Source organism: Citrus sinensis, chromosome 7 (assembly GCF_022201045.2).
Source record: "Citrus sinensis cultivar Valencia sweet orange chromosome 7, DVS_A1.0, whole genome shotgun sequence".
Classification (NCBI taxonomy): domain Eukaryota; kingdom Viridiplantae; phylum Streptophyta; class Magnoliopsida; order Sapindales; family Rutaceae; genus Citrus; species Citrus sinensis.
Genome location: NC_068562.1, coordinates 7,163,869 through 7,183,011, shown reverse-complemented (window position 1 = coordinate 7,183,011; position 19,143 = coordinate 7,163,869). Strand labels below are relative to the sequence as shown.

At 39.3% G+C, this 19,143-nt stretch overlaps 3 protein-coding genes across 3 annotated transcripts; 2 read left to right on the top strand and 1 right to left on the bottom strand.

Moving 5' to 3' along the window:
- Positions 1-2,777: 2,777 nt before the first annotated feature.
- On the bottom strand, positions 2,778-3,560 carry LOC107174844 (uncharacterized). The gene has a single exon (XM_015526044.2). The coding sequence runs from the start codon at positions 3,558-3,560 to the stop codon at positions 2,778-2,780; it is 783 nt and encodes a 260-aa protein (XP_015381530.2).
- Positions 3,561-5,820: 2,260 nt separating this feature from the next.
- On the top strand, positions 5,821-11,691 carry LOC102609133 (phospholipid:diacylglycerol acyltransferase 1-like). Its single transcript, XM_006465886.4, has 7 exons — positions 5,821-6,467; positions 7,339-7,561; positions 7,701-7,984; positions 8,998-9,325; positions 9,993-10,252; positions 10,571-11,056; positions 11,274-11,691. Exons 1-6 carry the CDS (start codon positions 6,013-6,015, stop codon positions 11,046-11,048), a joined length of 2,028 nt encoding a protein of 675 aa, XP_006465949.2. The 5' UTR covers positions 5,821-6,012; the 3' UTR covers positions 11,049-11,056; positions 11,274-11,691.
- Positions 11,692-12,565: 874 nt separating this feature from the next.
- On the top strand, positions 12,566-18,453 carry LOC102609799 (phospholipid:diacylglycerol acyltransferase 1-like). The gene is made up of 7 exons (XM_006465888.4): positions 12,566-13,666; positions 13,951-14,173; positions 14,314-14,597; positions 15,663-15,990; positions 16,622-16,881; positions 17,409-17,892; positions 18,180-18,453. The coding sequence occupies exons 1-6, from the start codon at positions 13,230-13,232 to the stop codon at positions 17,881-17,883; spliced, it is 2,007 nt and encodes a 668-aa protein (XP_006465951.2). The 5' UTR covers positions 12,566-13,229; the 3' UTR covers positions 17,884-17,892; positions 18,180-18,453.
- Positions 18,454-19,143: the final 690 nt, after the last annotated feature.

Genomic DNA, 19,143 nt, shown 5'->3' with positions numbered 1-19,143 from the left:
CAACAACTTCAGAGAGTTTTGCCGGAACTTAGGGGTGGACCTGAAATTCTGCACCCCCGCACACTCCCAGGCAAACGGACAAGTGGAAGCAGCCAACAAAGTGGTAAAGAAACTCCTAAAGACTAGATTGGGAGAGAAGAAAGGAGCTTGGGTTGACGAGCTACCAGGGGTACTGTGGGCCTACCGGACAACTCATAAAACCGCCACAGGGGAGACCCCGTTTGCCTTAGCTTTTGGTCACGAGGCGGTAGTCCCAGCAGAAATTGGAGTGGGAACACATCGGACGGAATACTTCAATGAGGAGCAAAATGACGAGCAGATCTGCTTGAGCCTGGACCTGCTGGAGGAGAAAAGGGAAGGGGCTTCGCAGAAAGTGGCTCAGTATCAGCAAAGGGTCACGCGTTATTACAATAAGAACGTACGTGTGAGGCAGTTCCGAACAGCAGATTGGGTGCTCAGGAAGGTGAACCAAAATACCAAGGATCCTAACCATGGAGCTCTTGGTCCGAAATGGGAAGGCCCGTACAGGGTGATACGAGCAACTGGTCCGGGAGCCTACAAGCTGGCGTATCCAGACGGACGAGAGGTGAAGAGGTCATGGAACGCCGAGCACCTGAAAAAGTACTTCCAGTAAGCAAAGTGCCCTACTAGTTTTCATTCTGATAAATTATTTCTGTTATGAACACAGTGATTTGTGACACACACATATGTCCCACATTTCTGTAACGCATTCAAAATTCAATAAAGATGAATTCAGTATGGAACTTTTCTGCTAGTAAGCCCATTAAATGCTTACTAAGGCAACAGAATGCCTGTTTCTGCTCGGTCAACGAAAGACCAGCAGCTAAAGCTTCATAAATTCTACTAAGGCAACAGAGTGCCTGTTTCTGCTCGGTCAACGAAAGACCAGCAGCTAAAGCTTCAAAAATTCTACTAAGGCAACAAAGTGCCTGTTTCTGCTCGGTCAACGAAAGACCAGCAGCTAAAGTTTCGAAAATTCTACTAAGGCAACAGAGTGCCTGTTTCTGCTCGGTCAACGAAAGACCAGCAACTAAAGCTTTGAAAATTCTACTAAGGCAACAGAGTGCCTGTTTCTGCTCGGTCAACGAAAGACCAGCAGCTAAAGCTTTGAAAATTCTACTAAGGCAACAAAGTGTCTGTTTCTGCTCGGTCAACGAAAGACCAGCAGGTAAAGCTTCGAATATTATACTAAGGCGAGTAAATGCTTACTCCTACTCGGTCACCGAAGACCAGCAGGCAATTTTGCGAAAATTTTACTAAGGTAAACGAATGCCTATTCCTGTTCGATGCACTAAAAAACCAAACAGGAAAACCAATAGAGAGCATTCAAAAATATTTTTTTATAAATGTTTAAATTGTTTACAAAACAAACGCAAATCTAGAGCTTATACAAAAAATAGGCCTAAAGGTTAGGAGAATCAACGGCTCCAGCAGCTGAAGGATCAGCGAGCTCGGGAAGTGAGGGATCAGCAACATCAGGAGGTGGAAGATCAGCAATGCCGAGAGGAGGAGGCATGGACCCTTGACCCACTTCGAGAGTGCGTCCCCCAGCTTCCCCCTCTTGCACACCATCCGAAGGAGCCTCCACCTGATCCTGCCCGCCCTGCTCCTTATCACCCTGGCCGACCTCAGCCATGTACCTCTCCACTCCAGCTTCCAGCTTGCTCATGTCCAGCTCGGGATATTCTTCCTTAAGCACAGATATTATGCACTTATAGGAGAAGGCAACCCCAGAGTCATACTCGGCATCCAGCCGATCGTCCACGTCAGCGGATTTGCCTTTCTCCTCAGTCAGCTGCTCACCCAAGGATTTGATTTCCCCCTCAAGGACGGCCCTCAGAGTATCCCTTTTAATTTGAGTAGCATGGAGATCAGACCTCAGGTCACCCAGCTCACCCTCGAGTTTGGAGGAAGTGGATTCAGCAACCGCAACTCTCTTCTCTAGCTCCATAATCTGCTTGTTCAGCTCAGCCAGCTTCTCCTTGGAGCGATCAGTAGATTCAGCTTTCTTCTTCAATTCCTGATTGTCAGCTTGGAGTTTCTTCTCATGGCGCGCGGATCCAATCTTGTAGCACGAAACCATGGTGGCCAACCTGAAGGACACTCTCTGAACGGAAGCAGCTAATTCGGAGAGGTTCATACTCTCGATGTCCTTCACCATCTTGGGCCCCACCGCTTTTTTGTAATCCTTCTGATACGGGCTCAGGTAGTCCACTTAATCCCGAGATAGTAGATGAGAAGAGCGGTCCCCAGACTGCAAGCTGGCCTCAGGACTCTTGTCGGAGGTTTTCTCCCCAACACTCTTACGAGGTGGAGGTGGGGGCAGAGCAGGAACAGGCGTCTTGGAAGGACCAACGCTAGGTTTCTTCGGGGGAGTAGGAGGGTTGCTGGAGCTGCTCGAAGCCCGACCACGCTTTCTGGTCATAGCACTGAGAATCTTGTTATCCATCCCAGCGGCTATATCCACTAAGCCCTAGCCGACCAGACTTGTTGGTGACAGGAGGTCTTGGCAGGTAGATGCGTTCAATAGAGCCGTTTCCACCTGAAGCAAAGGCCAATATTCAAGCCCCTCGATCAGACCCCACGACTCTGAAATAGCACAAAAGGTTAAAGAACCCAATAAGTAGCAGTCTAATTAAGAATATAGGCAAAAATGAACGACCTGGGGTGACAAAATGGGTGGGAAGATAAATGTCCCCACCAAGCGACTGAACTGCTGGACACCAATTCCCTCCAGCAAAGAAGAATTTGTTCTTCTAATTTTTACATGAAGATGGAAACCCAGTGATCGGTTTCCTCTTGGCAGAACTGGACATAAAATAATACCAGCCTGCCTCTTTTGGGCTACTCCGCAGCTGATACAGATGTTTCACTTCGACAAGAGAAGGCTCCTCCGACCCACACTTCTCCCACAACACAAACATTGCCGAGAGAACCCTCCACCCATTTGGGTGTAGCTGACCTGGGGCTAGGTGCATACCGCCCAGTATCTTGGCAAAGTAAGGTTGAAGGGGCAGCCGAGCTCCTAGTCTGAAACTCTCCAAGTGTATCGTCACATACCCTTTCGGAGGCCGACTAGGGACATCGCCTTTTCTAGGAACTACAAGAAGAACCTCGCTGGGGATGTTGTAGAGGTTCCTAAGTTTAAATAGGTCAGTGGGGGTGGTGGCACAAGCCATGAAATCAATAGGGTAGGAATCAGCCTCCACCCTATGGCCTAGGTTCCTTCTCTGAGCAGATCGGCTCGGTCCGGAACTGCTCCCCTCACCATCGCCAACTCCTTCAGAGATCCCAACCCCACCAAAGCTGTGGTTCTCACCAGAGCCCGACGCAGGTCCACCTCTATTTTTTACAAGCGCTAGTTCGGGGGAGGAAGAGACAACCAGAGGGCGTGGGTACTCAAGGGTATCCCTGCCATGGGAAGGACCTACACTACTGGAGGGACCCAAGAAATCGGTGGGTATTGGCACGTTGAGGCATGAATCCCCTGATTCTTCATCACCCTTATCAACAATTAACTTTCTTTTCCGGTTTGACATATCGGAATCTCAAAAGAAAAACCAAAACAAACCCAAGTACACGAATACAAAAAGGGGCAACATAGAACCCAATCAACAACAGACAAAGAAAAGGTTAAAGGCTATACCTGGAACAGACGGACACAGATAGCGCTGCTGTGACAGAGAAAACACCCAGCAAATGGATACTCCAGACACTGGGAGTATGAGCAAAGTTCAGAGAAAATTTGGTTAACGGCGGAGGAACGAGTAACAAGATGATGATGACTCCAGTCTAGGGATTTGAAACGAAAAGGGGGAAATGAAAGCATTAAAGTGATGGAGACGCACCGTACATCGAGGACAAATAGCCCGTCATTTCAAATTTCAAAATATGAAGAGTCTGCGGATGCCACGTCATCAACTGTTACAAGAGGCCAGGCTAGATGCAAGCCCAGATACGCAATGGACATGCTCATTTAGGCCCATGCTCAAGTCAAAACCTCCCCTGAAGAAAAGAAATCCTCAGGTCCGTCCCTGTAGATAGAAAACCAGAGGAGAAGCCCCCGGATTGGCAAGATTTGACAATCAGTTTCTACTCTTGACTCATTTCACTCACAAGACTAGAAACTAGGGGACTGGTGTTAAGTAAATAAAAGCACCAGGTCGGTCATGCTACTATTTCCACCCCGGCATGAATCACCTCAGCCAAATGGTACGAGCAGAGCAGGGGCAACATGAGCCGAGCTGAGACGAATGCTGACCAGAGGTATATACCGAGCCGGTACCCGTACCCCAAAAAGTGGAAATACGATCTCACAGAATTGCGGCAGTTGCGCTTTCTCAGAACCGTTGCGGGAGATGCGAGATCCCACGTTTGCCCATGATGCAGCAGTTAGAGTCCCATGAGGGGCTGCCACTACCCGAAAAAGGTGGGATGAAGGGCAAACGAGAACGTGAGGACAGCGGCTATAAAAGAAGAAGAAATCAATGAAGAAGGGGATAGAAAAACTGGAAAGAGGGAAAACGCTGCCAAATTGCAACTAGGTCATTTCCTTACAAATTTCTAACAAACATCTTAAATCCAAATTACATTGTTTTCCCGTAAACACCTTGTGCTAACTTAGGCATCGGAGGGTTTACGCCGGCAAAACCACCAGCGTCTCTGATCCGTTTTCGGTGAACGCAGGTCTAGTGAGAGAAAGGAGGGTGATTCCAGCCTTAGCGGTTCGTGCAGCAGTTGATAACTTAAACGTTGGTGAAAGAATCTGGACGGTCTAAGGACGAGCAGATTTCGGCATCAACACCAGGAACACTTAAGAGATTCATTTTGCTTTATGATTTTACCTTTAGAGCCAGGGTTTTGGTTTCTTAATGTGGTCAGTTTAAATAGTTTTACGATCTTGGAATGCCGGTATCTTGAGATATTTTGCAGTCGTCATAATGTATATCAGATTGCGAAGAAGCCAATTACATACAGCAATTAAATCATAATAATTTATTTTAATGTTATTATTGATAATACATATGTGACGTGATATCCGAATTCTCAATAATTCCTAAATTGCTTGCTCGATTGAATGTACCATTGAAACGCACCGTTTTCCGGCAATAGTTGTAGAGACCTCCGATCTGATCTGATTGACAGAACAGACAGCCACGATGTTCGGTGACTCCGACGTGCCATGAATCAATAAGCAGTTACTCATCTGGTCATCTGGGTCCCGCCCACCCGTACATTTCAAAAAGAAAAGGAACCCACCAATCAAAAAACGCTCACAGCTCCTAGTCTCCTGGGATAATTATTATTTAATATTTTTAGTCTCCTATTTTCTTTAAGATTTATGATTACGTAAACAATAATTATTATTTTTAAATAAACAAGGCTATCAGCCTTTTATCCGAGGAGATTAGCGACTGTGATTATTTACGGGATTAGTTATTTCTTCTCGTGTCGACACTTAAAAAGTTTTTTTTTTTTTTTTTTTTTGGCCCCCCTTTCCTAATAAGCTAACATTTTAACTTTTTCTCGTCCGTTCAATTTCTATTTCAAGAAATTTAACGAATCTCACGCAAATAATTGAAATGTAATACTAGAAACTTAGAAAGGGGCCGACGACGTCATTTCTCTTTAGAATTCAATAAAGTCTGCTTCTTGCCTGCGACCAGTCTTCTGCTCTTCTTTCCTACCAATGCCAATATTGTTTTATTTTCTCGCTTAACATATATATATATATATATATATATATATATATATATATATATATATATATATATATGTATGTATGTATGTATATATTTTTTTAACATTTTAGGAGTCCTAAAATTAGGACGCCGCACCCAAGGCCAAACAGTCTAATTTTGACAAATTAGCTATGACATATATTTTAACTCAATACATGGCACTTTTATTTTCCTAGAAAATTCAACAATTTCTCGGAAAATCGTGTGTCAAATTTTCCCGAGAAACTAACTGAATCATCTTGTAAAGACAATGTCTTTAATTCGCCGACGAAAACCGAACGAAACCTCACGCCCCACGCGTTCAGACCCAAGCAGCATCGACAAAGAAGATGACAACAAGAAGAAAATCCCCACAAAAGACCAGAACGCCGAAGAAATTGCCCTCAAAAAGCTGCGGAAATGGTCCTGTATTGATTCTTGCTGTTGGCTGATCGGTAGCATCTGCGTCACCTGGTGGTTTTTGCTGTTTTTGTACAACGCAATTCCGGCGTCGTTTAATCAGTACGTCACCGAGGCAATTACGGGGCCGGTGCCGGATCCTCCGGGCGTCAAGTTGAAGAAGGAAGGGTTGACGGTGAAGCATCCGGTGGTTTTCGTGCCCGGAATCGTGACGGGTGGGTTGGAGCTGTGGGAAGGACACCAATGTGCTGAGGGGTTGTTTAGGAAACGCTTGTGGGGTGGCACTTTTGGTGAAGTTTATAAGAGGTTATTGGTTTTTGCTTTGTTGATTCATTGTTTTGTTTAGTGTATGTGCTTATTGTTTGCGCATTGAGGTGATGAGGTTGAGTAAAGTAAGTGTTCACTGAACACTTGTAACTGATGTGATTTTGAAAACACACTATAAGATGCTGATTTTTGAGTAATTTGGTAGTAAAAGATGTGAATGGAATTGGGTTTTATTACAAAGAACTTGCCTTCGTGATAAAACTTCTATTTTGTTCGTTGGATGTAAGATTTATGGTTGAATTACTTCTCTGATTTGTGACCTTTTTTACTCTCTAGAGTTCAGACATAAAAATCAAAATCGAGAAATCAAAACTTCAATTTTTTTTTTCACATCTGATATGCTCATGCATCTGGTCTAAACATGAAAGTAATGAATTATTTGATTGAATATTTCAATTGTGGGCGCTTAAAGCTTCTTTAATCTCTGTCCTTCGCTCAAAATGATAACAGGTCAAACTTGTCTGTCTAATATGAAGTTAATATTATCTGCCATTTGTTCAAAATAAATGGCATTGCTTTAGTTTTCTTATGACGGCCTCTCTGATACCGTTAAATGGAAATAAGATGTGAGCTGGAAAGGTATTTGTGTTCTTTTCTCTGTTTATAAATTTATCTTTCGTGCTGAAACCCAAGAGCAATTATTTTGCAAGTGCCAATTGATACGGCGGGGTCTGGAAAAAGTCTATGATCCTGAAACAGCATATGAATGATATGGATCAAAAACCTGTAAATATTGTTGGATGTTTTTTTCTAGTCAGTTTTATTTGTGTTAGTTGGGCTTGTGAACTTCCTTTAGTATTTTGGAAAATTAATGCCCATATTTCTTTGTTCTGGTTGCGCAATTTTGCAGACCTCTGTGCTGGGTGGAGCACATGTCACTAGACAATGAAACTGGACTAGATCCTTCTGGTATAAGGGTCAGGCCTGTATCTGGACTTGTGGCTGCCGATTACTTTGCTCCTGGCTATTTTGTTTGGGCAGTTCTGATTGCTAACTTGGCACGTATTGGATATGAGGAGAAAACTATGTACATGGCTGCTTATGATTGGAGAATTTCGTTTCAAAACACAGAGGTTTGCTTTCAGCTTGAATTTCTTATTGATGTTATACCATGCCCATGGAATTCATTGAGTTTGTGCCTGATATTTTCTTTTACATTCTTTATGAATTATCTACATTGTACTAATATTTCCTTGGAACTCTAATGATCAGGTGAGGGACCAAACACTCAGCCGGATTAAAAGTAATATAGAATTGATGGTAGCTACTAATGGTGGGAATAAGGCAGTTATTATTCCCCATTCTATGGGTGTTTTGTACTTTCTACATTTTATGAAGTGGGTTGAGGCACCAGCTCCAATGGGTGGTGGTGGTGGACCTGATTGGTGTGCTAAGCATATAAAGACAGTGATGAACATCGGTGGACCATTTTTTGGCGTTCCAAAAGCTGTTGGTGGGCTTTTCTCCGCTGAAGCTAAAGATATTGCGGTTATCAGGTAATTATCTAGTATATATCCCCAATAGTGCAGAGCAGAGCAATCATGCTGTGATGGATTATTTGATGTAAATGTAGTTTGTGAGGATAATATACTTTGCACAGAGGATAGAGAAAATTTGTTCAAAATTTCTCAAATTAATTTTTGGCAAGCATTCTTGCCACGTTCTGGAACCTTTTACTCAAATGTATGCAATCTAAGTAACCTGATTTCAACTACTATCTTGGATGCTTTAGAAAGATCTTCGTTAATCTTTTAATGATACATTGTTGTCTGCAAGGCATAATTGAATTTTAGAGAGACTCCCTATATTTGCCTTTATTATGTGTAAACAACCATGGACGCCAATTTCTAGTTCGTTGTGCTGTTTTACTTATCTCTCAATTATCTCGGGTGTTTTTTCGCCAGCTATCTTGCCGTATTCATTGTGAAAAAATTCTTAGGTTTTCTGATTCCTAACATCTTGATTCCTTATTTCATTTATAACAGTGTTAGGTTATTGAAGTTCACTTATGTAGCTTTGCTTCTTCTTCTTATAAATATAGGTGTGCTTTGTTTGACCTCATAGAAAATATAGGATTGAAGTTGTGGAGAGTAGTTTGCTATTTTTCACTGGCTTATAACTTATCTTTGTTGTACGATGCAGGAAGGATTATTTTGAAAATTATCTGAATAATACTTCCGTTTTCAAAATTATCATTTTGCTGTTGTTCCTGCTTTGCTTACTTTAAATTATCTTTCTGGCCATTTTCTAGTCCACTTCTTAAATTGCAATGAGATTTCTGCAGGTTTTGTGATTGGTAAACAACAACCTCTAATCGTTCTTTTGTTCTTGAGTGCAAAAGAGGTGTTTCTTATCACTAATGAACACAATACATTGCCTGCTGGCAGTAGCACCTCATGATGCCTGAAGTTAATCTACTAGTTATTGATTTTATTCTACACAATGCATGAATACGTGTAATTTTTTTCTTGCTCACAATGAAGAGCTAAGAGTGTCCCTCAAAATGCAGGGCCACTGCACCAGGTTTTCTTGATAATGATATATTTCGCCTTCAAACGTTGCAACACGTAATGAGGATGACTCGCACTTGGGATTCGACCATGTCAATGATACCAAAAGGTGGGGACACTATCTGGGGTGGTCTTGACTGGTCACCTGAAGAAGGCTATACCCCTAGCAAAAGAAAGCAAAGAAACAATGATACCCAGGTTGCAAATGAAGATGACAGTGAAGTTGTAGCTTCTCAAAGAAAGCATGTAAATTTTGGAAGAATTATATCATTTGGAAAGGATATAGCGGAGGCACCTTCATCTCACATTGATATGATAGACTTCAGAGTAAGTCTTTCTGTCTTACCATACTCTAGAAAGACTTCAAATTTTATCATGGTCACAGGAATTCCATTTTTCTTCTCACTTGATAAATGAAACCCATTTAAGAGTAAACTTTTGGTATGACCTTTGAGTGGATTGGAAATGGACTGTCTCCACTAGTCTTCTGTTTCTCTTTTTTTCCCCTTCCCTTTGGGTCAATGCGTTAAATGATATGCACTACAGATCAGAAGATGGACCCTTTGTATCATATACTTCACATCTTATGTTGAGAGTCGAATTTCTTTAGCAAATTATAGCAATTCTTCCTTTGAAACCAAATGCTGAGGTAGTTTACCTGTGTTACTGTAAGATGCTTTGCTTGTACCTCAATCTACCATTTTGCTAAATGGTTGGAGAAAGATTATACATGTTTAAAAGTCTCTCCCTCTGTGTAAGTTTCTTTGGTGGACTGCTCATCTAAATTATACTGCACAGCAGATTATGCAGATGCGTGACAATGTGTTTTTATGGCACTGAAAGTCAATTGTGTGCTTATTTTCACAGTTTTCCTCTGCAGTCAAAGTAGTATTTTACTCTTTTGTCTGGTGTGCTTGTTGCTACAGATTGAACTTCACAATCATTTTTTTTTCCCACTAACTGCATTTACTTTATTGATTTTGTTATTGTGCAGGGTGCTGTCAAGGGTAACAGTGTTGTAAATAATACTTGTCGTGATGTGTGGACAGAATACCATGAAATGGGATTTGAAGGTATTAAAGCTGTAGCAGAATATAAAGCATACACTGCCGAATCAGTTTTAGATCTGCTTCACTTTGTTGCCCCAAAATTGATGGCACGTGGTAGTGCTCATTTCTCTTATGGGATTGCTGACAATTTGGATGACCAAAAGTACCGACACTACAAATACTGGTCAAACCCCTTGGAGACAACGTATGAGTTCTTGTACTGCGTTTCTTCAGTAATTGTAATCGCTCTGATTTGATGATTTTTCTTGCTATCAGCTTCTGATTGTAGTTGTTTAGTAAAACCATAGTCGATGTTTCAATATAGTAGTTTAGTAGCCATAGTTTTGATGTATAATTTTCTTAAATTTCTTTTCTATTTAGGCCGTCTTCTGTAGTTTCCATGTTGCAGTTCAATCTACTTGATCTATTCAATGACTATTGCAATTCATGAGGATATTTTCCTGATAGCTTGTAGATATTGATTTATTCTGACTGCTTTGCTTCCTTCACTCTGGTTCTGTAGGTTACCAAATGCTCCAGATATGGAAATCTTTTCTATGTATGGAGTTGGCATACCAACCGAAAGAGCTTATGTCTACAAATTAACTCCCTCAGCTGATTGCTACATTCCATTTCAGATTGATACTTCAGCCGATGATGATGATACCCCTCTGAAGGATGGAGTCTATGCTGTAGATGGGGATGAGACTGTACCTGTTTTAAGTGCAGGTTTCATGTGTGCAAAAGGTTGGCGTGGGAAAACTAGATTTAATCCTTCTGGGATTCGGACATATCTTAGGGAGTACGAGCATTCTCCTCCAGCCAATCTGCTGGAAGGCCGAGGCACTCAAAGTGGTGCTCATGTTGATATAATGGGAAATTTCCAATTGATTGAAGATATTATAAGGGTGGCAGCTGGGGCTAGAGGAGAAGACTTGGGAGGTGATCAAGTTCATTCCGACATCTTCAAGATGTCCGAGAAAATCAACTTGCAGCTGTAATTTGACGGGTCTGCACTTTCTCCTGATTTTACAGCAATATCAATCTTTTCATAAGGAGGATTCACCATGCCAATATATCTTTCCAAATTAACTGCCATTTGCAATTTCTTGTGGAAAGCAAAAATTGCATCTGAACTATTTCTGCTTCTGATATTGTAAACTCATGTTTTCGTCATCTCTGTTCAAGAGCACTAGCTGAAACCTTTCCAATTCTTGTCTGTGCAGCTTTGGAACTTCAGGATAAAATTGATTTGGTGGAAATGGCCTTCTGTCCGCCGGTGCATATACGAAGCTGCCAAATTTTTTGGCATGCTTGAAGGCATGCCAGATTTCCCACTAATGTTGACGGCAGGATTGGAGGCCAGATGCCGGATTTTGTGGTGTAAAGCGTAAACTCTCTTGCCGGTCTCATCAACCCGATGCTTCTGTTTTGTGCCGGGGGGAAGACATGCGGTTGTTGTAACTGATTTTGATATAAACTTATACGACAGAAAAGAAGAAAATATCTTCGGATTTTTATGATTGTATGTTTGTTGTTTTCTTTTTTTGCCATTTTCTTAGGGGGGGTAGAAATATGTATTCATTGTAGCTTAAAGTTTTATGAATTCAATGAAATGAAGTGATTGTATTGAGTCACCTAAAATCATCAGAAGCTGCAAATTATTATTAGACGAACATCGTAAATGTAAATTCTCTCCTTATTTTTTTATATTATTAAGTGATTACTATGAATCCACTATTATACACACATGGTTGTAGATCGCCCATTATTATTCAAATTTTAGTGATCACAAGTGCGAAAAAAAAACATTCATGGCCAATTGAACTACGTATTAGGGGTGGTAAGAAAAGATATCTCATATGGCGATATCTCATGAAATCTAATTTTAAAAGCTATTGGATTATTTAGAAATATTACAATTACATAAATCATAAAATAATTTGTTAAAATAGTAGAATGAAAAGGGACCAACCAATGAACACATTTTTTTTTTTTTTTTTATCAGTAATTGATCTTTTTACATTATAGCAATAAAATTGTCAAAGTAACCTCGTGTTATTGTGCTAATAAGCTAAAAAGTTAAAGACGGACCAGGCCAGAAAGAAATTAATAACATTTTACTAATTGATTATGTGACTTATTGGTTTGTTTGACAACTTAGCTAGCCGGCCATAAAGACTCGACCGTAAAACACCCTTTAAATTGCATGCGAGTCATGTGACCACGTGCAAAATGGGGATTGGGGAATATTCTTTCAACCGGCCCTCTGTAGTCTTAGTTTGAAAATTTGGTCGTCAATTTTTTTTAAAATAAAATTAACCATCAAATTTGATTATTTGAGCTTAAAAATGTGATCAAATAGGAACGTATTGTTATTTAAGTAACGGTCGACAAATCCTTAGAAACGCCTTTATTATTAAAATTAAAAACGGTCAAATGCATCTAGAAACGAGTCGTTTTGAGCAATTAATAAATAGCTGTCTCTGCACTCTAGACTCCTCATCTGACAGGCTGGCGGGCCAAAAGATAAAGCATACCCGCGTGTAAATATTTTACTGGGTCGCAGGGGGGAAGCGACTAACCAATCAACGCCTTATCAGCTCCTCCCACTCACACGCCTCACCGCCGTTATTGAGCCCAACCACCTTTATTCCCCGCCAAATGTCCATGGCCCTTTGCTTCTTTCCCGAGAAAATAAATATTTTCTCAGTTAACTTTTTCTTCATAAATTTTATAAAAAAGCTACCACTATCATTTTTATCTGCTCTTTCAACCTTTTTCGTCGCTATTCTCATATCTTTTTCTTTCCCCAAACTTGTTGAGCAGTTTTAGCTAAAATTTACGTTTTTTGAGTTAATTAAAGCGCTTATTTCAGTTTAATTTAAGTCTATTCAGTTAGCTATGTAAATCTGGAAACGAACAGAATCTAGCTATGTAAATCTGGAAACGAACAGAACCTAAAAAGCTTCTTCTTTTGTCATGCAAATAAGCTGGTATTTTGTTCTAGTAAGCATTTTGTTTCCGGGAAACTAAACAGTTTCTCGGGAAAATTAGAGACAGTATATAATCAATTTTTCTTCAATTTTCAAATAAGTTCTTTTTTTTTTTAAAGAAAAAAAAAAAAACTTCTCGAGAAACTTCATTGATTTTCCCGACAAACAATCAGAGTTTTATAAACAATGTCTTTACTTCGCCAAAGAAAACCCACCGGAACCTCAAACGCCACAGAATCAGACCCAAACATTTACCAAGAAGATGATAAGAAAAACAAAGCAGCTTCAAAGGACAAAAACCCCAAAAAACAGAAGAGTTGGTCGTGTATTGATTCTTGCTGTTGGCTGATTGGTTGGATATGCGTGACGTGGTGGTTTTTGCTATTTTTATACAACGCAATTCCGACGTCGTTTAATCAGTACGTGACGGAGGCAATTACGGGCCCGGTGCCGGACCCACCGGGCGTGAAATTGAAGAAGGAGGGGTTGACGGTGAAGCATCCGGTAGTGTTTGTGCCGGGAATTGTGACAGGTGGATTAGAGCTGTGGGAAGGGCACCAGTGTGCTGATGGGTTGTTCAGGAAGCGCTTGTGGGGCGGTACTTTTGGTGAAGTTTATAAGAGGTATCGATTATTGTTTGTTGATTAATTCTTGGGTTTAATTTAATCCATTTGCTAGGTATCCCTGGACAATTTTTCTGCTATTTCCAATTAATATGACGGTGTGGAAATAATCTACTATCCTGAAATGGCACATGATTGATCTAGAGATAAAAACCTTTGCCATAGGTGTGGGCTTGGACGTTGGTTTCTTGTCAATTTTATGTATGTTAGTTGCGCTTGCGAATTTTGATGATTGATTCAGATAATTAAGCACGTTTCTGCGAATCTGAAATGGATTTTTGCAGACCTCTATGCTGGGTGGAGCACATGTCACTGGACAATGAAACCGGACTAGATCCTTCAGGTATAAGGGTCAGGCCCGTCTCTGGACTTGTGGCTGCTGATTACTTTGCTCCTGGTTATTTTGTTTGGGCAGTTCTGATTGCTAACTTGGCAAATATTGGATATGAGGAGAAAAACATGTATATGGCTGCTTATGATTGGAGACTTTCATTTCAAAACACTGAGGTATTCTTCCAACTTAAATTTCTTTTTGATATTATGCCAATGTATTTGGAGTTCATTGATTTTGAAGCTGGTTTTTCATTTACATATTTTCATGAATTATATGCTCTATGTTAATATTTCTTTTGAACTTAATTAATCAGGTGAGGGACCAAACACTCAGCCGAATTAAAAGCAACATAGAATTGATGGTAGCTACAAATGGTGGGAAAAAAGCAGTTATTATTCCACATTCAATGGGCGTTTTGTACTTTCTACATTTTATGAAGTGGGTCGAGGCACCAGCTCCAATGGGGGGTGGTGGTGGACCTGATTGGTGTGCTAAGCATATAAAGGCAGTGATGAACATTGGTGGTCCATTTTTAGGTGTTCCAAAAGCTGTTGCTGGGCTTTTCTCTGCTGAAGCTAAAGATGTTGCAGTTGCCAGGTAAATATCTCGTATCTATCCGCACACAGATACAAAGCATTCATGCTTTGATGGGTTATTTGATGTAAATAAATTTTGCAAGAATAATAATCTCTTCACAGAGGATTGGGAAAATTCAAGCAATTTGTGGCAAATTAATTTGTTTCAAATATCCTCACCATTCATCACGACAACCTTCTGAACTAGTATACTTGATTTATGCAATCCCAGAATCATGATTTCAACTAATTTCTTGGCTGCTCTATAAGTGCTCTTGAGTAATCTCTCTCCCTCTTTTTTCAGCAACACACTGTCTGCAAGACAAAATTGAATTTATTTGCCTGTAAAAATGTAAAACAACCATGGATACCAATTTCTAGTGCATTCTGGTATATATATACATATATATATATATATATATATATATATATATTTTTTTTTTTTCTTTTTGGGGAAACTCTGTCATCATTTGGGCGTTTTTTAAGGAGCCACTTTGTCATATTTATTCCCAAAATATTCTTAGTTTTTGCAGCTAAGAGCTTGATCTATTGTTCAATTTATAGTGGTCCTAGTTACGGCTGTAGTTTGGATCTATGTTTATGCTTATATTCTTATAAAAGACAGCCATGCTTTATTTGACCTCACAAAATATTGTGACTGTGTTGAAGTATATTTTTGGCATTCTTCACCAGCTTATATCACTTGTCTTGTTGTTGTACAATGCAGGAAAGATTATATTGCAAATTGTCATAAATGAATCTTTGCCTGTGATGTTGTGTTAAAAGAAATAAACTTTTGATTCTTGTTTCATTTGCCTACTTTTGTTTATTTTTGTTTCTTTGCTCTGCTTCCCTATTTGAAACTAAATGTCTGCATTTTCTTTTGAGCCAAGCAAATTTACAACCTGTAAGTGTTTGTTTTATTTCTTGAGTGGAGTCTAGGTGTCTCTTATCACTAGTGACCATGCTTATACATTGCTTGGCTGCATACGATTTATCTATTAGTCATTTAATTTTATATAAGATGAACAAGTGGATTTTATTTCTTGCTTAATGAAGAACTAAGAATATGTCCCTCAAAATTTAGGGCCATTACACCAGGTTTTTTGGATCATGATCTTTTTCCTCATCAAACCTTGCAACATTTAATGAGGATGACCCGCACTTGGGATTCAACCATGTCAATGATACCGAAAGGCGGGGACACTATATGGGGTGGTCTTGACTGGTCACCTGAGGAATGCCATTCTCCTAGCAGAAAAAGGCAAATAGCCAATGATACCCAGATTGCTAATGAAAATGGGAGTGAAGTTGTGGTTTCTCAAAGAAAGCATGTAAATTATGGAAGAGTTATATCATTTGGAAAAGATGTAGCAGACGCACCTTCATCTGAGATTGAAAGGATTGATTTTAGGGTAAGGCTATCTTTCCTTGAAGTTGTGGTCGGAATTTATGCGTGTGTGTGTGTGTACATATCAAATACAGCTGATGCCCATTTAGAAGCAAATTATTTGGTTGATTTTTATTGAGAATTATGGAACTTTACTGGTCTTTTCTTTCACTTTTGAGGCAATGTGTGGTATGATGTTTGCGGAAATCAGAAGATGCCCTTCATTTATATGTCACATCACAAGTTGAGAATTGATTATTTCGAAGCTCGTAAACTAATAGCAATTTTTCTTTGGAGAACAATTACCTGTTACAAGAATCTGTGAGTTAGTTTTCCTATGTCATCGTATGATGCTTTGGTTGTCCTTCAAGTTATCCACCATTTGGCTAAATGAAGGTGAAGAAATTTGGGATCTTCAGAAGTCAGCCTATATGTGCAACCTCCTATTGTAGACTGTTTAGTGAATTATACCGTGTGGATGATGCAGATATGCATGACAATATGCTTTTGTGTCACTGAAACTTGTCTTATTTTTTAAGTTTCCTCGGAAAAATAAACTAGTCTTTTCTCTTGTTTGCTCAATGCTATGAATAAAACCCCTGAATCATTTTATTTTGATTCATTGCATTTAAGTTTTTGGCTCTATCATTGTGCAGGATGCTTTCAAGGGCCAAAGTGTTGCAAATAGTACTTGTAGCGAAGTGTGGACAGAATATCATGAAATGGGATACGGTGGTATTAAAGCTGTAGCAGAATTTAAAGCTTACACTGCTGGATTAATTATAGATTTGCTTCACTTTGTTGCTCCAAAGATGATGGCACGTGGTGATGCTCATTTCTCTTATGGAATTGCTGAAAACTTGGATAACCCAGAGTACCAACACTACAAATACTGGTCAAACCCCTTGGAGACAACGTAAGAGTGTTTATACTTCATTATTTCAGTTATTATTATTGCTGTGCGTTGATGATTTTTCTTGGTATCGCTTTCTGAATGTTGTTTATGGTAATATCATTGTCGATCTTCTTATTTAGTTTTATGTATTTGACAAACTAAGTGAAATGGTAAATTGAAGTAATTTAAATTCATAAATCAAGCTTAATATTGTGCTGTGCCGGAAGATGATACTTTTTAAGATGGAATTCCATCTGGATATGCAACCCTCATATGCATAATAGTTCAACTTCTCATTGCAATCTTATTAGAATATGCCTAATCGGAAATTATCTACAGTTTTTATTTAAATGTTTTCTTAATTTTTTTGCTTAACTAAGATGTTATAATTCTGATATAATGACCATTTAGGACCCTTTTTCCTCCGTTGTGGTTCTAATACTTGACCTTTCCAATGATTAATGCAATTCATGGGGAATATTTTCCTAATAGCTGATAGATGTTCATTTATTTCTCAGTGCTCTGCTTCCTTCACTCTGGTTTTGTAGGTTGCCAACTGCTCCAGATATGGAAATCTATTCACTGTACGGAGTTGGCTTACCCACCGAAAGAGCTTATGTCTATAAGTTAACTTCAGCTGAGTGTGGCATTCCATTTCAGATTGATACTTCAGCTGACGATGAAGATAGCTGTCTGAAGGATGGAGTCTATTCGGTAGATGGGGATGAGACTGTACCTGTTTTAAGTGCAGGCTTTATGTGTGCCAAAGGTTGGCGCGGGAAAACTAGATTTAATCCTTCAGGAATTCGTACATATATTAGGGAATATGACCATTCTCCTCCTGCCAATCTGCTGGAGGGCCGAGGCACTCTAAGTGGTAATCATGTTGATATTATGGGAAATTTTGCATTAATTGAAGATATTATAAGGGTGGCAGCTGGGGCTACCGGAGAAGACTTGGGTGGCAATCAAGTTTATTCTGACATCTTCAAGTGGTCCGAAAAGATCAACTTACAACTGTAATTTAAAAGGGTATTTCTCTCTCCCAATCTTTTGAACGGCAAAAACAAACTAGTACATAAACTAAGGCATTATCTTCATAACCCTTCATATATCCAAGTGTGACATGCATTTTACTTCATGAACATTAAGTCAGATTCATAATGCCCGTAGATCTTGCCACATAACCAGCTCTTTGCAATTTCTTGACTGGCAAAAATCCAAATTATTTTCTGCTATGGATATTGTTAACTTGTATCAATTTGTAGCATCCCTGTATTCCAGAGAATTAGCTGAAATTGCATCTCTTATCGGTGCAGCTTGGAAATTAAGGTTCTGATTGATCTTGGGGAAAGCCCTTCTCCCCACCAGTGCATATTTCTACCACGAAGCCTTGGTGGCTGGCGCGGGAACCAGATGCCAGATTTAATGTTGTAAAATGTAAACTTTCGTGCAGCTCTCATCAGTCAATCACCGATTAGGGGCAAAACACTTGATTGTTGTAAATTAGTAATGAGGAAATGTGTAAAATTACCAAATTTTCCATTGTTTATTATTACTCCTATTAATGAGAAAAACTCATGTTTTTGGATTCTTGCATTGTTTTGTTGGGGAGAAAGCATGTGCTTCCTTCTGGTGGTCAGTATAGCTATGTTGTTCACAAAACAAAGAGTTAGATTCTGGATGCATCATAAATATATTTCACTATCTGCGTCCCACTTTGAATGCCCTGAAATTTTTTTTTTTTTTTTTTTTTGTATATATGGAAACATTTTGTTTCGTTGGTTTTGATGTTAATTAATCACGTCCTTTCAAAATAAGTGGCAGAATTTTGCTGGCCCAAGATTTTAGAACAGAAAATAGTTAAATTGAAATGGGTTAATTTTGCAATCCCCAAATTAGTATCCACAAAATATCCTTAAACTATTATAAATCTCAATTTTTATCTTAAAAATATAAAGAGAAATTAAAAAAAAAAAATCATCAACATGAGTCCCCGATAAGATCAACTTGTAACTGTCATTTAAAAGTCTAATACCCTCACAAATGTGAACTGAAATAGGTTAATTTTGTGATTCTAAGTTCTAATGAATTAACTATCCTCAAAATATCCTTATTTGCGCTTATCTTTAATCTTCTAGAAAATAATTTGCAATAGCTTTAGTGATATTCTGAGAATAATTAATTTATTAGGGGTCAACTGAAATTAACCCAACCGAAATTTATTTTATTTGTATGTATTTTTATATTTTAGCCCCTCAGTTTATTGTTTTGTGTTATGGT

Excerpts from the sequence above, each read along its gene's own strand:
- LOC107174844 (XM_015526044.2), bottom strand. The coding sequence starts at position 3,560 with ATGTCAAACCGGAAAAGAAAGTTAATTGTTGATAAGGGTGATGAAGAA.
- LOC102609133 (XM_006465886.4), top strand. The coding sequence starts at position 6,013 with ATGTCTTTAATTCGCCGACGAAAACCGAACGAAACCTCACGCCCCACG. Across the intron at positions 7,562-7,700 it reads TTTCGTTTCAAAACACAGAG|GTGAGGGACCAAACACTCAG; the intron begins GTTTGCTTTCAG and ends TCTAATGATCAG. Across the intron at positions 9,326-9,992 it reads TTGATATGATAGACTTCAGA|GGTGCTGTCAAGGGTAACAG; the intron begins GTAAGTCTTTCT and ends GTTATTGTGCAG.
- LOC102609799 (XM_006465888.4), top strand. The coding sequence starts at position 13,230 with ATGTCTTTACTTCGCCAAAGAAAACCCACCGGAACCTCAAACGCCACA. Across the intron at positions 14,174-14,313 it reads TTTCATTTCAAAACACTGAG|GTGAGGGACCAAACACTCAG; the intron begins GTATTCTTCCAA and ends TTAATTAATCAG. Across the intron at positions 14,598-15,662 it reads AAAGATGTTGCAGTTGCCAG|GGCCATTACACCAGGTTTTT; the intron begins GTAAATATCTCG and ends CTCAAAATTTAG.